At 42.0% G+C, this 15,085-nt stretch overlaps 1 protein-coding gene across 4 annotated transcripts in view; it reads left to right on the plus strand.

Moving 5' to 3' along the window:
- The window catches only part of shroom3 (shroom family member 3), a 64,074-nt gene that overhangs the window by 10,345 nt on the left and 38,644 nt on the right, over positions 1–15,085 (plus strand). For 3 of the 4 annotated variants that reach the window (XM_034133145.1, XM_034133143.1, XM_034133144.1), the window contains exons 2-3: positions 316–470; positions 13,481–13,660. In XM_034133145.1, coding sequence (XP_033989036.1) covers positions 316–470; positions 13,481–13,660 — 335 coding nt within the window. The remainder of the gene's footprint in view (positions 1–315; positions 471–13,480; positions 13,661–15,085) is intronic. The other variant, XM_034133146.1, reaches the window with a different exon arrangement.

The following is a 15,085-nucleotide window of genomic DNA, read 5'->3' on the forward strand; positions in this document are numbered from 1 at the left end:
TGAGTTTTAAAAAAATGAAACCCCCTATAGAGAGGCAGACAGGACGTGAGAAGGACAAAGCCATCTGGCAAACAGCCAAACCTTCCACTTTTCCCGACAGTGACACACATGCACACACCACCAGTGTTTATATGGTTCAGTTTGAACCCAGTAGAGACTTAAAGAATGTGTTTGGAGCTCAGGACTGTAATGCATTATGAGCTTTGTAAATCATCAGCTAAAGACATGCACATTGTGGCAGCAAAATCATTGACCTCTGCAGCTCTTATTCCATTTCCTCAGTGAATCTGGCCTTACTTGTTTGTGTGTGTGCAGGTAGAGGAGGGCGGTAAAGCCGACAGTTTGGACCAGCCTCTGCTGACGGGGGATGAGATCGTCATCATCAACGACGTGGAGCTGACCGGGTTCAGACAGGAGGCCATCGCTCTGGTCAAAGGGTCCTACAAGACTCTGCAGCTCACCGTCCGCAGGTACGTGTGTGTGTGTGTGTGTGTGTGTGTGTGTGTGTGTGTGTGTGTGTGTGTGTGTGTGTGTGTGTGTGTGTGTGTGTGTGTGTGTGTGTGTGTGTGTGTGTGTGTGTGTGTGTGTGGTGGTGTGGTGTGTGTGTGTTGTGTGTGTTTGTGTGTGTGTGTGTGTTTTCTTCCGAGGCATATAACAGACCCAGTGTGTGTAAAGGTGTTTTAATCTTGCTTTTATTCAATCTTTTCTTCCTAAATTGCTTCCTTACTTCCTTTTAGCCAGTTGAATCTGTAACTGGTCATTATTCTGGTTGTCAGCACTGTTCACTGTTATCTGCCTCACTGAGTACTTGCTGCTGCCATTACTCTTAAATAGTTCAAAGTTAACTAAATTATATTTCAACATCCTTCATAAATTCACTTTTTTCTTTACATACCGTTGCATTTACCATTTACTAAATGAAGGATTTCTAGACAGATGTGGACAGGTATTAACCACATCTGTTTAGCTTAGAGGAGATGGACACAAACTATATCAGTCACAGTCAGTGGTGAAAAGTAACTGAGTACATTTACTCAAGTACTGTACCTGTTAGAGCCATTTTCTGTGTTGACAATGAGTGTATTATTTTCTTATTAATTTAGATCTTAATATATTCTTTCCATTTATGTATTAGTACCGAATTAAATATTCGGAGGAAAACTTTGATTTACTGTGAGCCACACCTGTTATATAAGGAAGGGGTGGGACTGAGCGTGACGTGGAAATCGTCTCCAGCAATGAACGGGGAATCGGAACAGTCTTTGACCTCACGTTACACTGATCAGTTTGTTTATTTTGTTTGTTTAAATATATGGAAGTAAATAAATCGGCCAAGGAAGGCAAAGAAATCAGCGCCTACAGAGCTTTATTTGGATGGTTTTTAACGTGTGAGTCAAGAAGCGGATCCCTGTTGACGTGGCACAGTTTTAGATATCCCACAAGAATGGGCCACGACAGTACCTAAGTTACATTTTGAGGTACATCCATTTTATGCTACTTCATACTTCTACTCCACTACATTTTGGCTGCAAATATTGTACTTTTTACTAGTTACTTTTGCAGGTTTATATTATTTATAATATACAACTAACTAATACACTGTGATGTACTATTATGGATAGAGACATCTGGCACCATAAAAAGTAATCAATGTGATCAGGATCTGAGATCTTCTCCCATCACCGGTCACAGTCATGTATTTTGGGATGGAGGAGTTGAGGTTGATGCAGGTACAAAGCCAGGAATGTACCTGGGTTTGGGGTGTGACAGCTAGCATGTTGCTACTTCAGCTTTTATTCACCGGAAGACGCGTGAGAGGCATGACACAGGACTTTAGACTTCAGACACACACACACACACACACACACACACACACACACACACACACACACACACACACACACACACACACACACACACACACAGGTAAAGGTATATATATATATATATCCTAAATCCTTGTGTGCTCATATCTATATCTGTTGCGTTCTGTCTGGCTTGTTCAGCAGCAGCTTAGAAGTGGACCTTGGTGTGCGTGCTGTCAGGGGACTGCAGCAGGTCAAACTGCAGTCACACACCTGGGACTCACCTTTGGACTAAAGTGTCTTTTGGCAATCCAAGCAGACAATAACAAGCTCATTTCTAATAACATACACACTTTGTGAGTCAGCTAACAGCTACAGCTCTCACGGTGCAGACAGAAACATCTGGGCTAGGAGAGGATGATAAACCGCTGCTTTTCGGAGAGTTGACCCAGGTTGTCTTTGACAGAGAGCACAGGTAACTGACTCCTCTCTTTGTTATGTCTTTAGGCTTCTTCTATCTACACTGAACAAACTGAAACGTTGACTTTAAAGGTGGGGTAGGTCATTTTGGAGAAACCTGCTCGAGATCGCTAGAATTTGAAAATACACAGCTGGAAGAAATCTGCCACTTCCTTACAGAGCCCCTCCTCCAACACACACAAACGCGCACATGACCAATGAGGGCACGAGATAAGTTTGTGCACAGATGGAAGGCTGACAGGCAGGTAGGCCATCCAGTCATTTTAGCCGGGCCGGCTAAAATGATTGGTCGTGCTTTTTACAGTACTACGGCTTCCACAGATGACATTTTTTTATGGATTTTTTTGTCAAAGCACTTAAGATATTCATTGCTATCGGGATGTTAAGAGCATTCCATGGAATATAACAAAAAGTGTATCTCGAGCCGGTTTCTCAAACTTACCTACCCCACCTTTAAATAAAGGTTTTATGTCAACAAATTCCACATAACTGTGTTAGGTTAGTTGGAAGCAATAATATGAAGTTGAACATAATATGTTTTATTTAATTCAACGTTTCAGGTTTTTCAGTGTATTTCCAACACAGCTGTTGTTTTTTTGAGAGATACATATCCATCAACACCTTGTAGGAAGTGTAGTTTTTGTAAGCTATATATTTTGTCTTAGTCCTTTGTCTTGTGTTCTTCTTAGTTTTCACCTATTAGTCAACCTGCAATACAAAGATATAGTAATCCCAGCGCTGAGCTTTGTGTTGACCTCTGCTTCAGCTCTGCAGCATCAAACACTGCTCACTGTGAAACTGCAATCCACTCCTGTCTGTCCCATCAACACTATTGAATATCATAGTAGGTTTTTAATCGGTTCCTTTTCATCATCGTTTTGTCATATTCGTGGATAAAAAGGGTGATTTGCAACATATATTAGTAGTTTAGTGGGAATGCTGATACAGCATTCCAACTATATGTTATGCTACGGACAAAAAGTTTATTATTCCACCGACTTAATTTGGCCCTCTTCTCCTCCCACATTCAACATCGCAGAAACTCCGTTCAAACATCAAAACGTTCAGCTCGGTCGGGAATCGCAGGCTATTACTTTTATCATTCATAACTTTCATAATTCCAGAGATACATCCCATAATACATCACATTTTTAACATTTTAACTTTAACATTGCGCAGCTCGTTAAGGCAGAGTGCGTGATGTCACAGCTAGAGTGTAGGAAATCTTGAAATTTGCCTTCATATATGTTTTTATAACTGCCATAATTCCCAAACCCTACATTCCTGAGACATAATTTTTCATGACAAACGTAGGAAAACATCTCGTAGCTTGAAAAATGACAAATAATTAAGCAAAAATAATTAAACAAAATGCCTCTTGAGGGCATGAAGTGACAAACATTTTCAACATGTCTCCATTAAAACCCATTGTAATTTCAGGCTGATATTTCCTCACAGCAGCAGCCGCACACCTTTAGTTAAACTGCCAAAAAGGCCACATTATTAACCCGAAAGTACACAAAAATTACACTTCAGATACTCAACTTCCTTGACATGCTTCACGTTTTGAAATTTCACAGATATCTGTTATCATTCTTCCACAAAACGTTCACACGTAAGAGGTTTATCTCTCATTCAGAACAATGGAAACCTTTGATCTCTGGACACCTCGTTAGCTCAAATATAAACACCTGTGTCATGGAACACGATGATGTCATCACTCCAACTGACATGCTCAGAGCAGCAGACTTCAGATAATGGTTAATGGTCGTGCCCTCAACAGCTCTACGTCAATTATGGGGTGTCATCATATGCCGTTCAAGAGAAGAGAGAGAGGGCGATCAAGAGTCAGTTCTAACTGTTCATTTCATTCTCTCTCTCTCTCTCTCTCTCTCTCTCTCTCTCTCTCTCTCTCTCTCTCTCTATCTTCCTCTATCTTCCTCAATATCTTCCTCTATCTTCCTCTTCCTCAATATCTTCCTCTATCTTCCTCTTCCTCAATATCTTCCTCTATCTTCCTCTTCCTCAATATCTTCCTCTCTCTATCTTCCTCTTCCTCAATATCTTCCTCTCTCTATCTTCCTCTTCCTCAATATCTTCCTCTCTCTATCTTCCTCTTCCTCAATATCTTTCTCTCTCCATCTTCCTCTTCCTCAATATCTTCCTCTCTCCATCTTCCTCTTCCTCAATATCTTCCTCTCTCCATCTTCCTCTTCCTCAATATCTTCCTCTTCCTCTTCCTCAATCTCTCTTCCTCAATCTCAGGTATTCCTCCGTCTGCCTGTCTCTCTCTCTCTCTCTCTCTCTCTCTCTCTCTCTCTCTCTCTCTCTCTCTCTCTCTCTCTCTCTCTCTCCTCTCTCCTCTCTCTCTCTCTTCTCTCCTCTCTCCTCTCTCTCACACACAATGTTCCAAACGGCCCAAAACTTCACAGGTTTGGTAACGATGCAGCCATCAACGCATCTAAGCGTATTATGGGGTGTCATCAATGCCGTTTGCCATGGCGACAGACCACTCGCCATGAAACACGATGTCGCTGTAAGTCAATGGACACGGTCCAATCGTCCCCCAATCTTCACTTGTATATCACCGGTCCATGCCTCAACAGCTCTACGCCAAATTTGAAATCTCACCATATGCCGTTTCCATGGAAACGCATTCCTCGCCAATTATGGGTGTGTCATCAAATGCCGTTGCCATGCGACAGACCACTCGCCATGAAGCACGATGTCGCTGTAAGTCCAATGGAAACGGTCCGATCGTCCCCCAAACTTCGCTTGTATATCACTGGTCCAGCCCTCAACAGCTCTACGTCAATTATGGGGTTTCTTCAAATGCCGTTGCCATGGCAACACAATGCTCGCCATGAAACACGGTTTTCTCATAACTTCAGTGAAAATGTTCCAAACGGCCCAAAACTTCACAGGTTTGGTAACGATGCAGCCATCAACGCATCTAAGCGTATTATGGGGTGTCATCAAATGCTGTTGCCATGGCGACAGATCATTCACCATCAAGTTAGTTCAAAAGTTTGCAGTTAAAATATTCTGCTGCTTTTCCAAGCCTTTTTACTTTCTTTTCTTCACTCATCACACATTCAAGCCCCCAGTGTTCATGTATCATTTCAATCTAAAGTCTTCACTTTCTTCTTACACATTACATTTCAGCATAGCAGTTTAGCGTCAGCTTTTCAGCATAAAGCATTCCCACTAGCAATTTCTTCAGGAATTGCATTCTCTAGTTTCTATTTAGTGTTCATTGACAAAATTAACACAGCTTGAAGTGCTTCCATTGTCAGTCACCCTTAGAGTGAGAATATCACTCTACTTATTTAACCTTCTCCACACTGAACAATCATAATAATTAATAAATTAATATCTCACATTTTATGTGGCCCTAATCCTCTTCCGTACTTAATATATAAATATTTTAATAACAATCCAATACTAAAGTGAAATGTTTTTGAAAAATAAAGATTATGATTTTTGTATTATTAGCTACTTCATTATTGCTTGCCTTTTATCTGCTATGTCTCTTTTGCTGTAACGTTGTACGCTGACAAGTTAATGAATCTGATTTGGTTTTGTATTTCTCAGCCAGCTGCTCATCATCACTGCCAGTATCATCACTTGATCACATGGCATTTGTTATAGACGCTAATGTTCCTCACATAACGGAAGTAATCTGCACAAAATGGTGCTTTTAATGAAGAACTGCAATTAATTCATTTACAGACAAAATTGTTTCAACAGCTGAAGTACTTCTAAAACAACAGTAGTAGTAATTGCATTAATTGTAATTATTAGGCAGATGATTATTCGTAATTCCATCCCAACATTAAATCAATAGCCTTCTTGGAATATTACCAATTGTATTCCTCTTTAGATGATGTTACCACATTTTATTTACCTGTTATGGTCTGCTGTTATAGGACGATTAGCAGAATATTCCTGAGCTGCTCAGCCTTTCTGGTTGGTTTTGTCTCAAGACACTCTGGGGGCCCCATGCAGAAGAGACCTGTACCCCCCCCATTTTTGTATTCACATCCATACAAATTGACAGCCTTATGCAGCCATGCAGCCTTGTATATTTGGAAACTTGTGCATCTCCTCTTTAATTTGAATGAACATACTGTGAACAAGGTTTCACCAAAAAGCATGAGGTTCAAGGTTCAACCTGAGGTTATACGACGCCTGCCTTCCTCTGCCTGTGTGTGTGTGTGTGTGTGTGTGTGTGTGTGTGTGTGTGTGTGTGTGTGTGTGTGTGTGTGTGTGTGTGTGTGTGCCTTGCGGCTGCTTGTGTCTCTTTGATCCTGTTAGCAGTCTGCTCTTCATGGTGTTTGGTTACACATGAAGAGTTTTCGTTTTCCTGGAGGCACCTGAGCTACTCCAATAGCATGCATCATTTTTAAGTAATTCCCTAATTGCAATATTTTGTGTCAGAGCAGGATGTCTAAACTCACATTTTGGGCCAGCTTTTAACCTCAGAAATGGCTTGGCTTCTTTAGGGTCAAACTCAGCGGGACAGAATGTGAATGCTCTCAGTCTGTGGTCTGTAGTGGTCATTAGCAGCACTGCCTCTGTGAGCTGCAGCAGCTTTGAATGTTGGCCATGTTTTATACATAACCAACAGAGCAGTACACTGTGTCCCACCCTTATAGAGTATGAACTGCACGTGCCTTTTCAGATCCAAGGCCCAACTTTCATTTCATATTGAGGGATGCAGTTTTCCACATATTTGTAAACTGATCACCACCCAGCACCCTGTGTGTTTAAAACTACCTGTTTGTTCATTCATCTCACCTAAATCCATCTTTAAATAAACCAAAGCTTTGGACAAATAACAAATGTGACTTGTTGATTTTCCATTCATTTAGCCATATGACATTCAGCATGTGGTGAGATTTCTCCTCCATATGAATGACCCCACCATGCTGGGGCTGCTCTGCAGTCGGTCAGCTGGTGTCATGGAGCAGCGGTGGGAACGTGTTCCTGTTCTGCAGGAGTATTTGCATGTTCTTTGTTTTGTTTTGTTTGTGTGACTCAGACAGAATGCAAAGCTGACCGGGCCAGTCCGTGTGTTCTGGAAAGATTTGTCTCAAACCACGGAGATTCACCTCCACCCAATAAACTAAAAAACCTTTCTGCCATGAAGAGCACGATACCTTTAATCATAATGACTTTGATATACACTACACAGCATGAACGTGTTTAGAAAAATAGCCTATTGGCCAGAGTTTTTGGGGAGTTTTTCCTTGTACGCTGCATGTATGTATGTATATATCTATTTATATATATATATATATATTACAGAACAACAGCATAATCAACAGTAATACAAAAAGCTGAAGATGTTTCAAACTAATAATAATTATTCTTGTTCTTAAAATCAATGTGGTGTAGGTCTTTGACATGCCTTTAAAAATGGTGGCGGTCTTCAGGTGCTCCCCCAGCAAATATATGTGCAGGGAGGAAACTAAATCCACCAATCCCCTGAAAATGCCAGGGTTGAAGAGTCAGTGTCGTCATGCCCACGCAAAGCCAGCTCAAAAGCCCCAGCACAGTACTTCAGTCATACAGTGTACTAGGAAAAGCATATATTTTGTGCAAATTATTTTAAAATCATATTTTACACATATTTCTGGGTGCATATATATATTTGTATGTAAATGTACAAGTTTTAACACTGTCATATTATTTGCCAGTGTGAGGCTGACTGCAGGTATTCCCTCCGTCTGTCTGTCTGTCTCTCTCTCTCTCTCTCTCTCTCTCTCTCTCTCTCTCTCTCTCTCTCTCTCTCTCTCTCTCTCTCTCTCTCTCTCTCTCTCTCTTTGTCCTCTTCCATTCATCTCCAGTATCTCTCTGTCTCTGTGCTCTTTTGTTGTTGCTTGACGTAATCGAGCTTAATGAATGTTTGAGTTTCTCGCTGAAAAAGAAGAGGAAGAAGTCATTACAGGGACGGACCGCCACAAAACCGTTTCCTGGGCAACTGCTCTATGTGCGTGTCTGTGTGTTGACAGCATTGTGGGACACAGAGCTCTCCCCACAGGGACGGGGGGACGGGGGTTCATCTGTCAGCCCTCTTTTAGAGAGTCACTGTGTACATGTTAGTGATCCTAAAACGTCTTTTAAAGTCAGACTGCTGTGGAGAGGATCACAAAGCTAACATGTAACCCACCAGGTCCTGGTGGCTCCTAGCCCTTTAACGTAGGAATTAGGACGACCTTTTCAAGGAGCTTTATAACTTTGTTTAACTCAGTGGGCGGCACGCTGTAGTACAGAAGAGAACTAGAGAATACAATTCCTGAAGAAATTGCTAGTGGGAATGCTTTATGCTGAAATGTAATGTGTAAGAAGACAGTGAAGAATTTAGATTGAAATGATACATGAACACTGGGGGCTTGAATGTGTGATGAGAGAAGAAAAGAGAGTAAAAAGGCTTGGAAAAGCAGCAGAATATTTGAACTGCAAACTTACTAAAGTGAAATGTTTTTGAAAAATAAAGAAGATGATTTTTGTATTATTAGCTACTTTATTATTGCTTGCCTTTTATCTGCTATGTCTCTTTTGCTGTAACGTTGTACGCTGACTAGTTAATGAATCTGATTTGGTTCTGTATTTCTCAGCCAGCTGCTCATCATCACTGCCAGTATCATCACTTGATCACATGGCATTTGTTATAGACGCTAATGTTCCTCACATAACGGAAGTAATCTGCACAAAATGGTGTTTTTAATGAAGAACTGCAATTAATTCATTTACAGCCAAAATTGTTTCAACAGCTGAAGTACTTCTAAAACAACAGTAGTAGTAATTGCATTAATTGTAATTATTAGGCAGATGACCCCCACTCTGGGGGCCCCATGCAGAAGAGACCTGTACCCCCCCCATTTTTGTATTCACATCCATACAAATTGACAGCCTTATGCAGCCTTGTATATTTGGAAACTTGTGCATCTCCTCTTTAATTTGAATGAACATACTGTGAACAAGGTTTCACCAAAAAGCATGAGGTTCAAGGTTCAACCTGAGGTTATACGACGCCTGCCTTCCTCTGCCTGTGTGTGTGTGTGTGTGTGTGTGTGTGTGTGTGTGTGTGTGTGTGTGTGTGTGTGTGTGTGTGTGGTGTGTGTGTGTGTGTGTGTGTGTGTGTGTGTGTGTGTGTGTGTGTGTGTGTGTGTGTGTGTGTGTGTGTTCAGGTGTCTTCAGGGTGTTGTGGCTGCCACACATTCCTCTGACCAGCTCGACAGGTTTCACTCTAATGGGTGTGTGTGCGTGTGTGTTTGTTGTACACAACTTTGTTCTGAATACTCATCAGTGGAATGTCCCCGGCGAATAATATAACTTTGGGTGTGTTACTGTGTGTGTTTGTCAGTTGTGTATTGTCTGTATTATTCTCTCTGTTGAAAAGGATTGTAGATTTAAATGGCTCTGCTGGGTGGAGGGAGGAAGAGCTCTGACTTCATTGAAGATGGATTATTGAAATATCTCTATGGCAGTGAGACGAGCCTATCCAGTAGGGTTTTGTTTCTCTCATCACCTACTGTAGTGTCTTGCAGTAAATCCCCCCAGCATTCACGTTCAAAGGGTCCGTAGTGAGGGTCTGAGCTGTATAATACTACACACTAATACAGAGCTTTGTCACATATTCTAAATCCAATGTATACAACAAGTACTATATGAACTTCTAACTTCACTTGCTCTAACCATCAGTGGCCCCAAGCTCTCTCTCTCTTTTTTTCCTTTTTTTGTTATCTGCATTTTAAAGCTCCCATGTCATGCTTTTCCGGTTATTACCCGTCCCCTTGTGTGTTATGAAGGTTTTTATGCATGTAAACGGTGTGCAGAGTCAAAACCCTCAAAGTACACCCTGTAGCGAGTAAAACTCTAACTATACCTCCCCAAAACGCCTCGTTGGAGATACGTCATTGTCCATTTGATTCTTCCGGGTACGGGGTGACGTAACCCCGTACCCGGAACGAAATGGACCAATCCGTGGAGCCGAAGATTTTTTTTCAAATGTTGAAGTTAAAAGCATCAATCTGGTGCACTTTGAGAGCAAAATGAAGAGATCTATGGATACATCTCTCAACACCCATAGGAAACAGAACTGTAAACAGATTTTCTTTTTCTTTATGGATATTTTACAAATCACTCCACTTTTAAACTGTATTCTTATTTTACTGTCATATAGTAGGCTATTTCATAACTGTTTTTCATTTATTGTCTTGTTTTTTTTATAACTATAAGGATCGTATGAAGGTGTGCCTCGGAAATAATCTTTTACATAAAAAGACCAAACCGTTTGAGACCCACTGAGATAACTTAGACTAAAGTTACCTATCTAAACACTCCTTGAGCTCACCTGAGCCTCTCAGTCTGACAGGAGAGGACTCTCCTCCAGCTTGTTGTGGAACAAACAGCTCCTTATGTCCGTTAGTGCAGCTAGCTAACCAGATGTTAACAACACGGTCCCTGCTGGCACCGGTGCTTGCCTCTGTTGCATTCACTGAACACGGGAAATGACAATCCTGCCGTCCTCTCTAGTGTCATGATGAGGTTCAGGTAAAGCACGGTTAATGTATTATATTATTGAGTGAGAATTGTCCGGGGCTACAGAAAAAACATTCGGGGGCCAGGCCAGGCGACGCCACTGGTACCCACATCTTTTAAAACAACGCTTTACAACGAGCGGATACAGATTTGCTGCCGATATTACGTAATTTCGGATGGTGGACCCACAGAGAGTTGCTATCAGAAACAATGCCTGACGTGTTTTGGACGTAATATGGTCTTTTTTTTAGGGCTGTCAAGTTAACGCGTTAACGCAAAAAAAGATTAACGCCACTAATTATTTTAACGCGATTAACGCATGTGTATTTTTTGTCCTCGCCCGCCCCGCCCCGTAGTTTCAGAGCGCATCGAGTTTAAAATACCATCTACAAGCTGATGCTGACAGCCCCGCTCCTACCGCCCGCTTGTGGCAGACCACACTTCCACGCTCACCGGCAGGCCCGGACTGGCCATCGGGAGGACCGGGAGGGTGTGTGTATGTGTGGCGCGACTCGAGCGAGGCACACCTTACGTGTTGTTGTTGTTGTTGTTAGCATCTGGTGCTAGCTAGCTGCGCTAACGGATATAAGGAGCTGTTTCAATGAAAACAGAGGAGCGGCATTTCGCCGACAACTGCGCCGAGCACTTGACTTTATGCAGGTAGCCAGACAGTGGGACATTGTACGAAAAGTCAGCACACTCAGCACGGATAGTGCGCGCAACATGATTGCAGCGTCCAGGCAGCTCCCATTCGAGCATATATGCCTTGAGCTGCACATAGCTCCAACGATCCATCACAGTGTCTCCACATTCTCTCTTTCTCACACACACACACACACACACACACACACACACACACACACACACACACACACACACACACACACACACACACACACACACACACACAGTATTATTGTATGAGAGGTTCCAGGTTGAATCGAATATTTGTAATGTTCAGGTTGTTGTGTTTAATATTCATGAGAATATTTGTCATTGTTCAAATGATAATAAACAAACATATAAAGCATATTTGTCCACTCATATCTTGATAAGAGTATTAAAAACTTGAAAAATATCCCTCTAAGGTACATTTAGAACAGATAAAAAAATGTGCGATTAATTTGCGATTAATCGCAATTAACTATGGACAATCGTGCAATTAATCGCGATTAAATATTTTAATCGACTGACAGCCCTACTTTTTTTACATTAGCAAGCATCGCTAACACTCAGAGCTAACCTGTACTGGAGAGCAAATGTGTTTAAAAAGCAAGAAATAAAAAAAGGAACTCACCTTGTGGTAAACCCGCAAGAGAAAAATAATTTGAGCTCCATACTGTTTCAGAAATAATCCTTGATGTGGTTTAGAACAGGATGGCGTTTTATCACAGCAGAATTTAACTTTATCTCCGGTAGAATTCTGATCAGGCATTAGCTCCGCCTCCTCTTTTTTTTTGTTTTCAAGCTAAGTCCGCATTTCTCTAAACAGGGCTGGAATAGAGGGATATGAGGGATGTCTAAAATGCATGATATGTTTGTATTTTGAGAAAAACACATCATAGACATGTTTTTATATATTTTTATATATCTGAGACCCATAATATATGCCTAAAAATAGCATGATAGGTGCACTTTAATACTCAAACGTGTCACATCTTACCACCTGGTCATTATACATTTTTCGTGTTGAAATGTATACACCGGTTCAACTAACAAAGTCTCAGCGCCGAGCTAGCCTATCACATCCCTGACCTGTCTCTGCACTGAGCTCAGATTAATACAGCTGCTAATACTGTAACTGGACTGGTGCTTTAAAGAAGCTATAAGACAGGAACAGATAGAGACTTGTTGGAAAACATTTACCTCAGGAGTAGGTAAAGACAAAAACAGAGCAAGAACTTCAACAAATCTATTTATGGTGATATGTCAGTGTCCACAACGTGTTTCAGCTGCCCCCAAGTGGCAAACACATTATGTTCTTAGGTTAAGTACAGATGTACCAATAATTAGTCACTGCGCTAAGTAAACCTGTGTGTGTGTGTGTGTGTGTGTGTGTGTGTGTGTGTGTGTGTGTGTGTGTGTGTGTGTGTGTGTGTGTGTGTGTGTTTGTGTGTGTGTGTGGGGGGGGGGGACAGATGATTGGCTCAAATTCTTAAACCGAAGGTAATTTACTTCTCTGTTTGTTTGGATAATTAAAGGGCTTAAAGGAGTTTTTCTACTGCCAGGATCATGTGACCTGTACTCTCTATCACTGTTTTTGATACCATCAACCATCTTGGGACTGCAGCTCCATGAGCCACTGTTCTGACCAAATTATGAATGTGATGTGAAGTGAAAGAGAAACAGACATGCAGACAGTCCTGTTTGAACCGGTCAGACCTGAACGCAGCAGGCCTGCTTTATTTTGGCAATCATGGAGTGATGGTTGTAGATTAGCCAATCTGCTCTGAGCCAGCATTTTTTTGGGGGTTTTCCACCTCTCTTCAATGTAGAGCCATTTGGCGATCCGCTTTTATTTTGGAAATTTACATTATAAACATATGTAAGCAAACCTCTTGCTTCAAGTGTAAGCCAGTGTATAAATGATGAAACAACATGCAGCATGAGGAGGGATCGTAACCACGTTGTGCCTCTCTCCTCAGGGAGTTGGATCCAGGATACATCAAGGAGTTTGGTACTTCACGTCCCTCCCTGCCTGCTCTTCCTCCTCCATCCACTCTATCACCGTCACCCCCATCACCCCCATCACCACAAACACCACCCTCATCCCACCACAGTACACCATGCTCGTCAGGAGGAGTTCAACTGCGCATCAAGAAAAGGTAGGAGACGGCTGAGACCCTGAACCCTCCCTCGTGGCTGCTATCAGAGTTTAGGCTACTGTTAGCAGCTCAGTCCAGCTCTGTTGGACTTTTAACTTAACACTCCATCAATCCTAGCTAATATTGGCTACTCAATATAGTGCTCAGCACACACAGTGATCAGTTCCCTATACGGTGGCCGACAGGTGCAAACGCATTACAACGGCCAAAAACACTTCCATTAGGAGAAACGTGCTACACTTTCAAAATGTATTCAAATATAAAAGACAAATGTGCCGAAACACATGAAAATAAGAAACATCTTTACTAACTTGACGAAACACGAACAGCGTTTACTCAAAGCGCTGCCTAAACGAAACGCTGCAATAGCTCAAAACACAACAGAGGACACTGAAAAGTGACACACACAGCTGGGAGACCAGGGGACACTAAAAAGTGACGCACACAGCTGGGACCGGAGCGCTTGGTGACGTTCAGGATTATAAAGCTGGACAACTTTCTCTGTTGCAGAGTTAGTCTGTCTCATGACTGTAAGTGTTTGTCAGTATATCTGAAATGACTAGGTTAGCTACGTTAGCTAGTGTAACGTCCGAGGTGTTAAGGCTTCAAGAATACTTCTGTGTAACAAAAACTCAGGAACTTAGTACTTTTTGGAGCGTCACAGATAGCGCCTCCGTTTATTCTCGTCGAGTCACACCACACTCTCCTTCACCACTCCAGGACAGACTGCGCATGCTCACAACACATGACCTCTCAACCCAATGCTTACATGCGTCCCCCCTTCCTGAAAGAAATGTCCCCATTTCCACACACATGGTGAGAACACAACAAAACATTAAAAAACAATACACAACCACGAAAAAAACCCAAAACATAACAAAACTACACAATACCCTGCAGAATAATACATGCAAGCATGATGTACATTTGACGAAAACATTTTTTTTGAATAAAAACAATGACAACAAAACACATCCACAGCCCAAATAAAACATCAACTAGGTATGACATAACCCATTCCCCTGTCCTGCACACTTGAAACATGAAAAAAACACAATTATGCAGCATAGAATACACAGGAGAAAATAATCACACAAGCATGTAAACACCAGTCATTCAGCCCATAACAAAGTCCATAAAGCGGACAGGAGGCCGCGCTAACCTCCCAGCCCGGGACACCGTCGGTGCGGCTTGTTCGAGCTCAGGGGAATCACCAGCCCCAGAACCCGGCCCAAGATCACAGTCACTTTCTCCATCGGAAAACCTCAAGCGTCCAGAGCTCTGTAACTGCATCTTGCAACGGAAGAGGCTGAGAAAGGTTTAAGAGAGACCTTGATGGTCCCTCCAAGGGAAAGGCTACCGGCAGGTTGTATCGCCGTAGTCTGTCGTAATGAACAGTTTGGAGAGAGGCTTCATCCCCAAACG

The sequence above is a fragment of the Trematomus bernacchii genome, unplaced genomic scaffold (genome assembly GCF_902827165.1).
Source record: "Trematomus bernacchii unplaced genomic scaffold, fTreBer1.1, whole genome shotgun sequence".
NCBI classification, from domain to species: domain Eukaryota; kingdom Metazoa; phylum Chordata; class Actinopteri; order Perciformes; family Nototheniidae; genus Trematomus; species Trematomus bernacchii.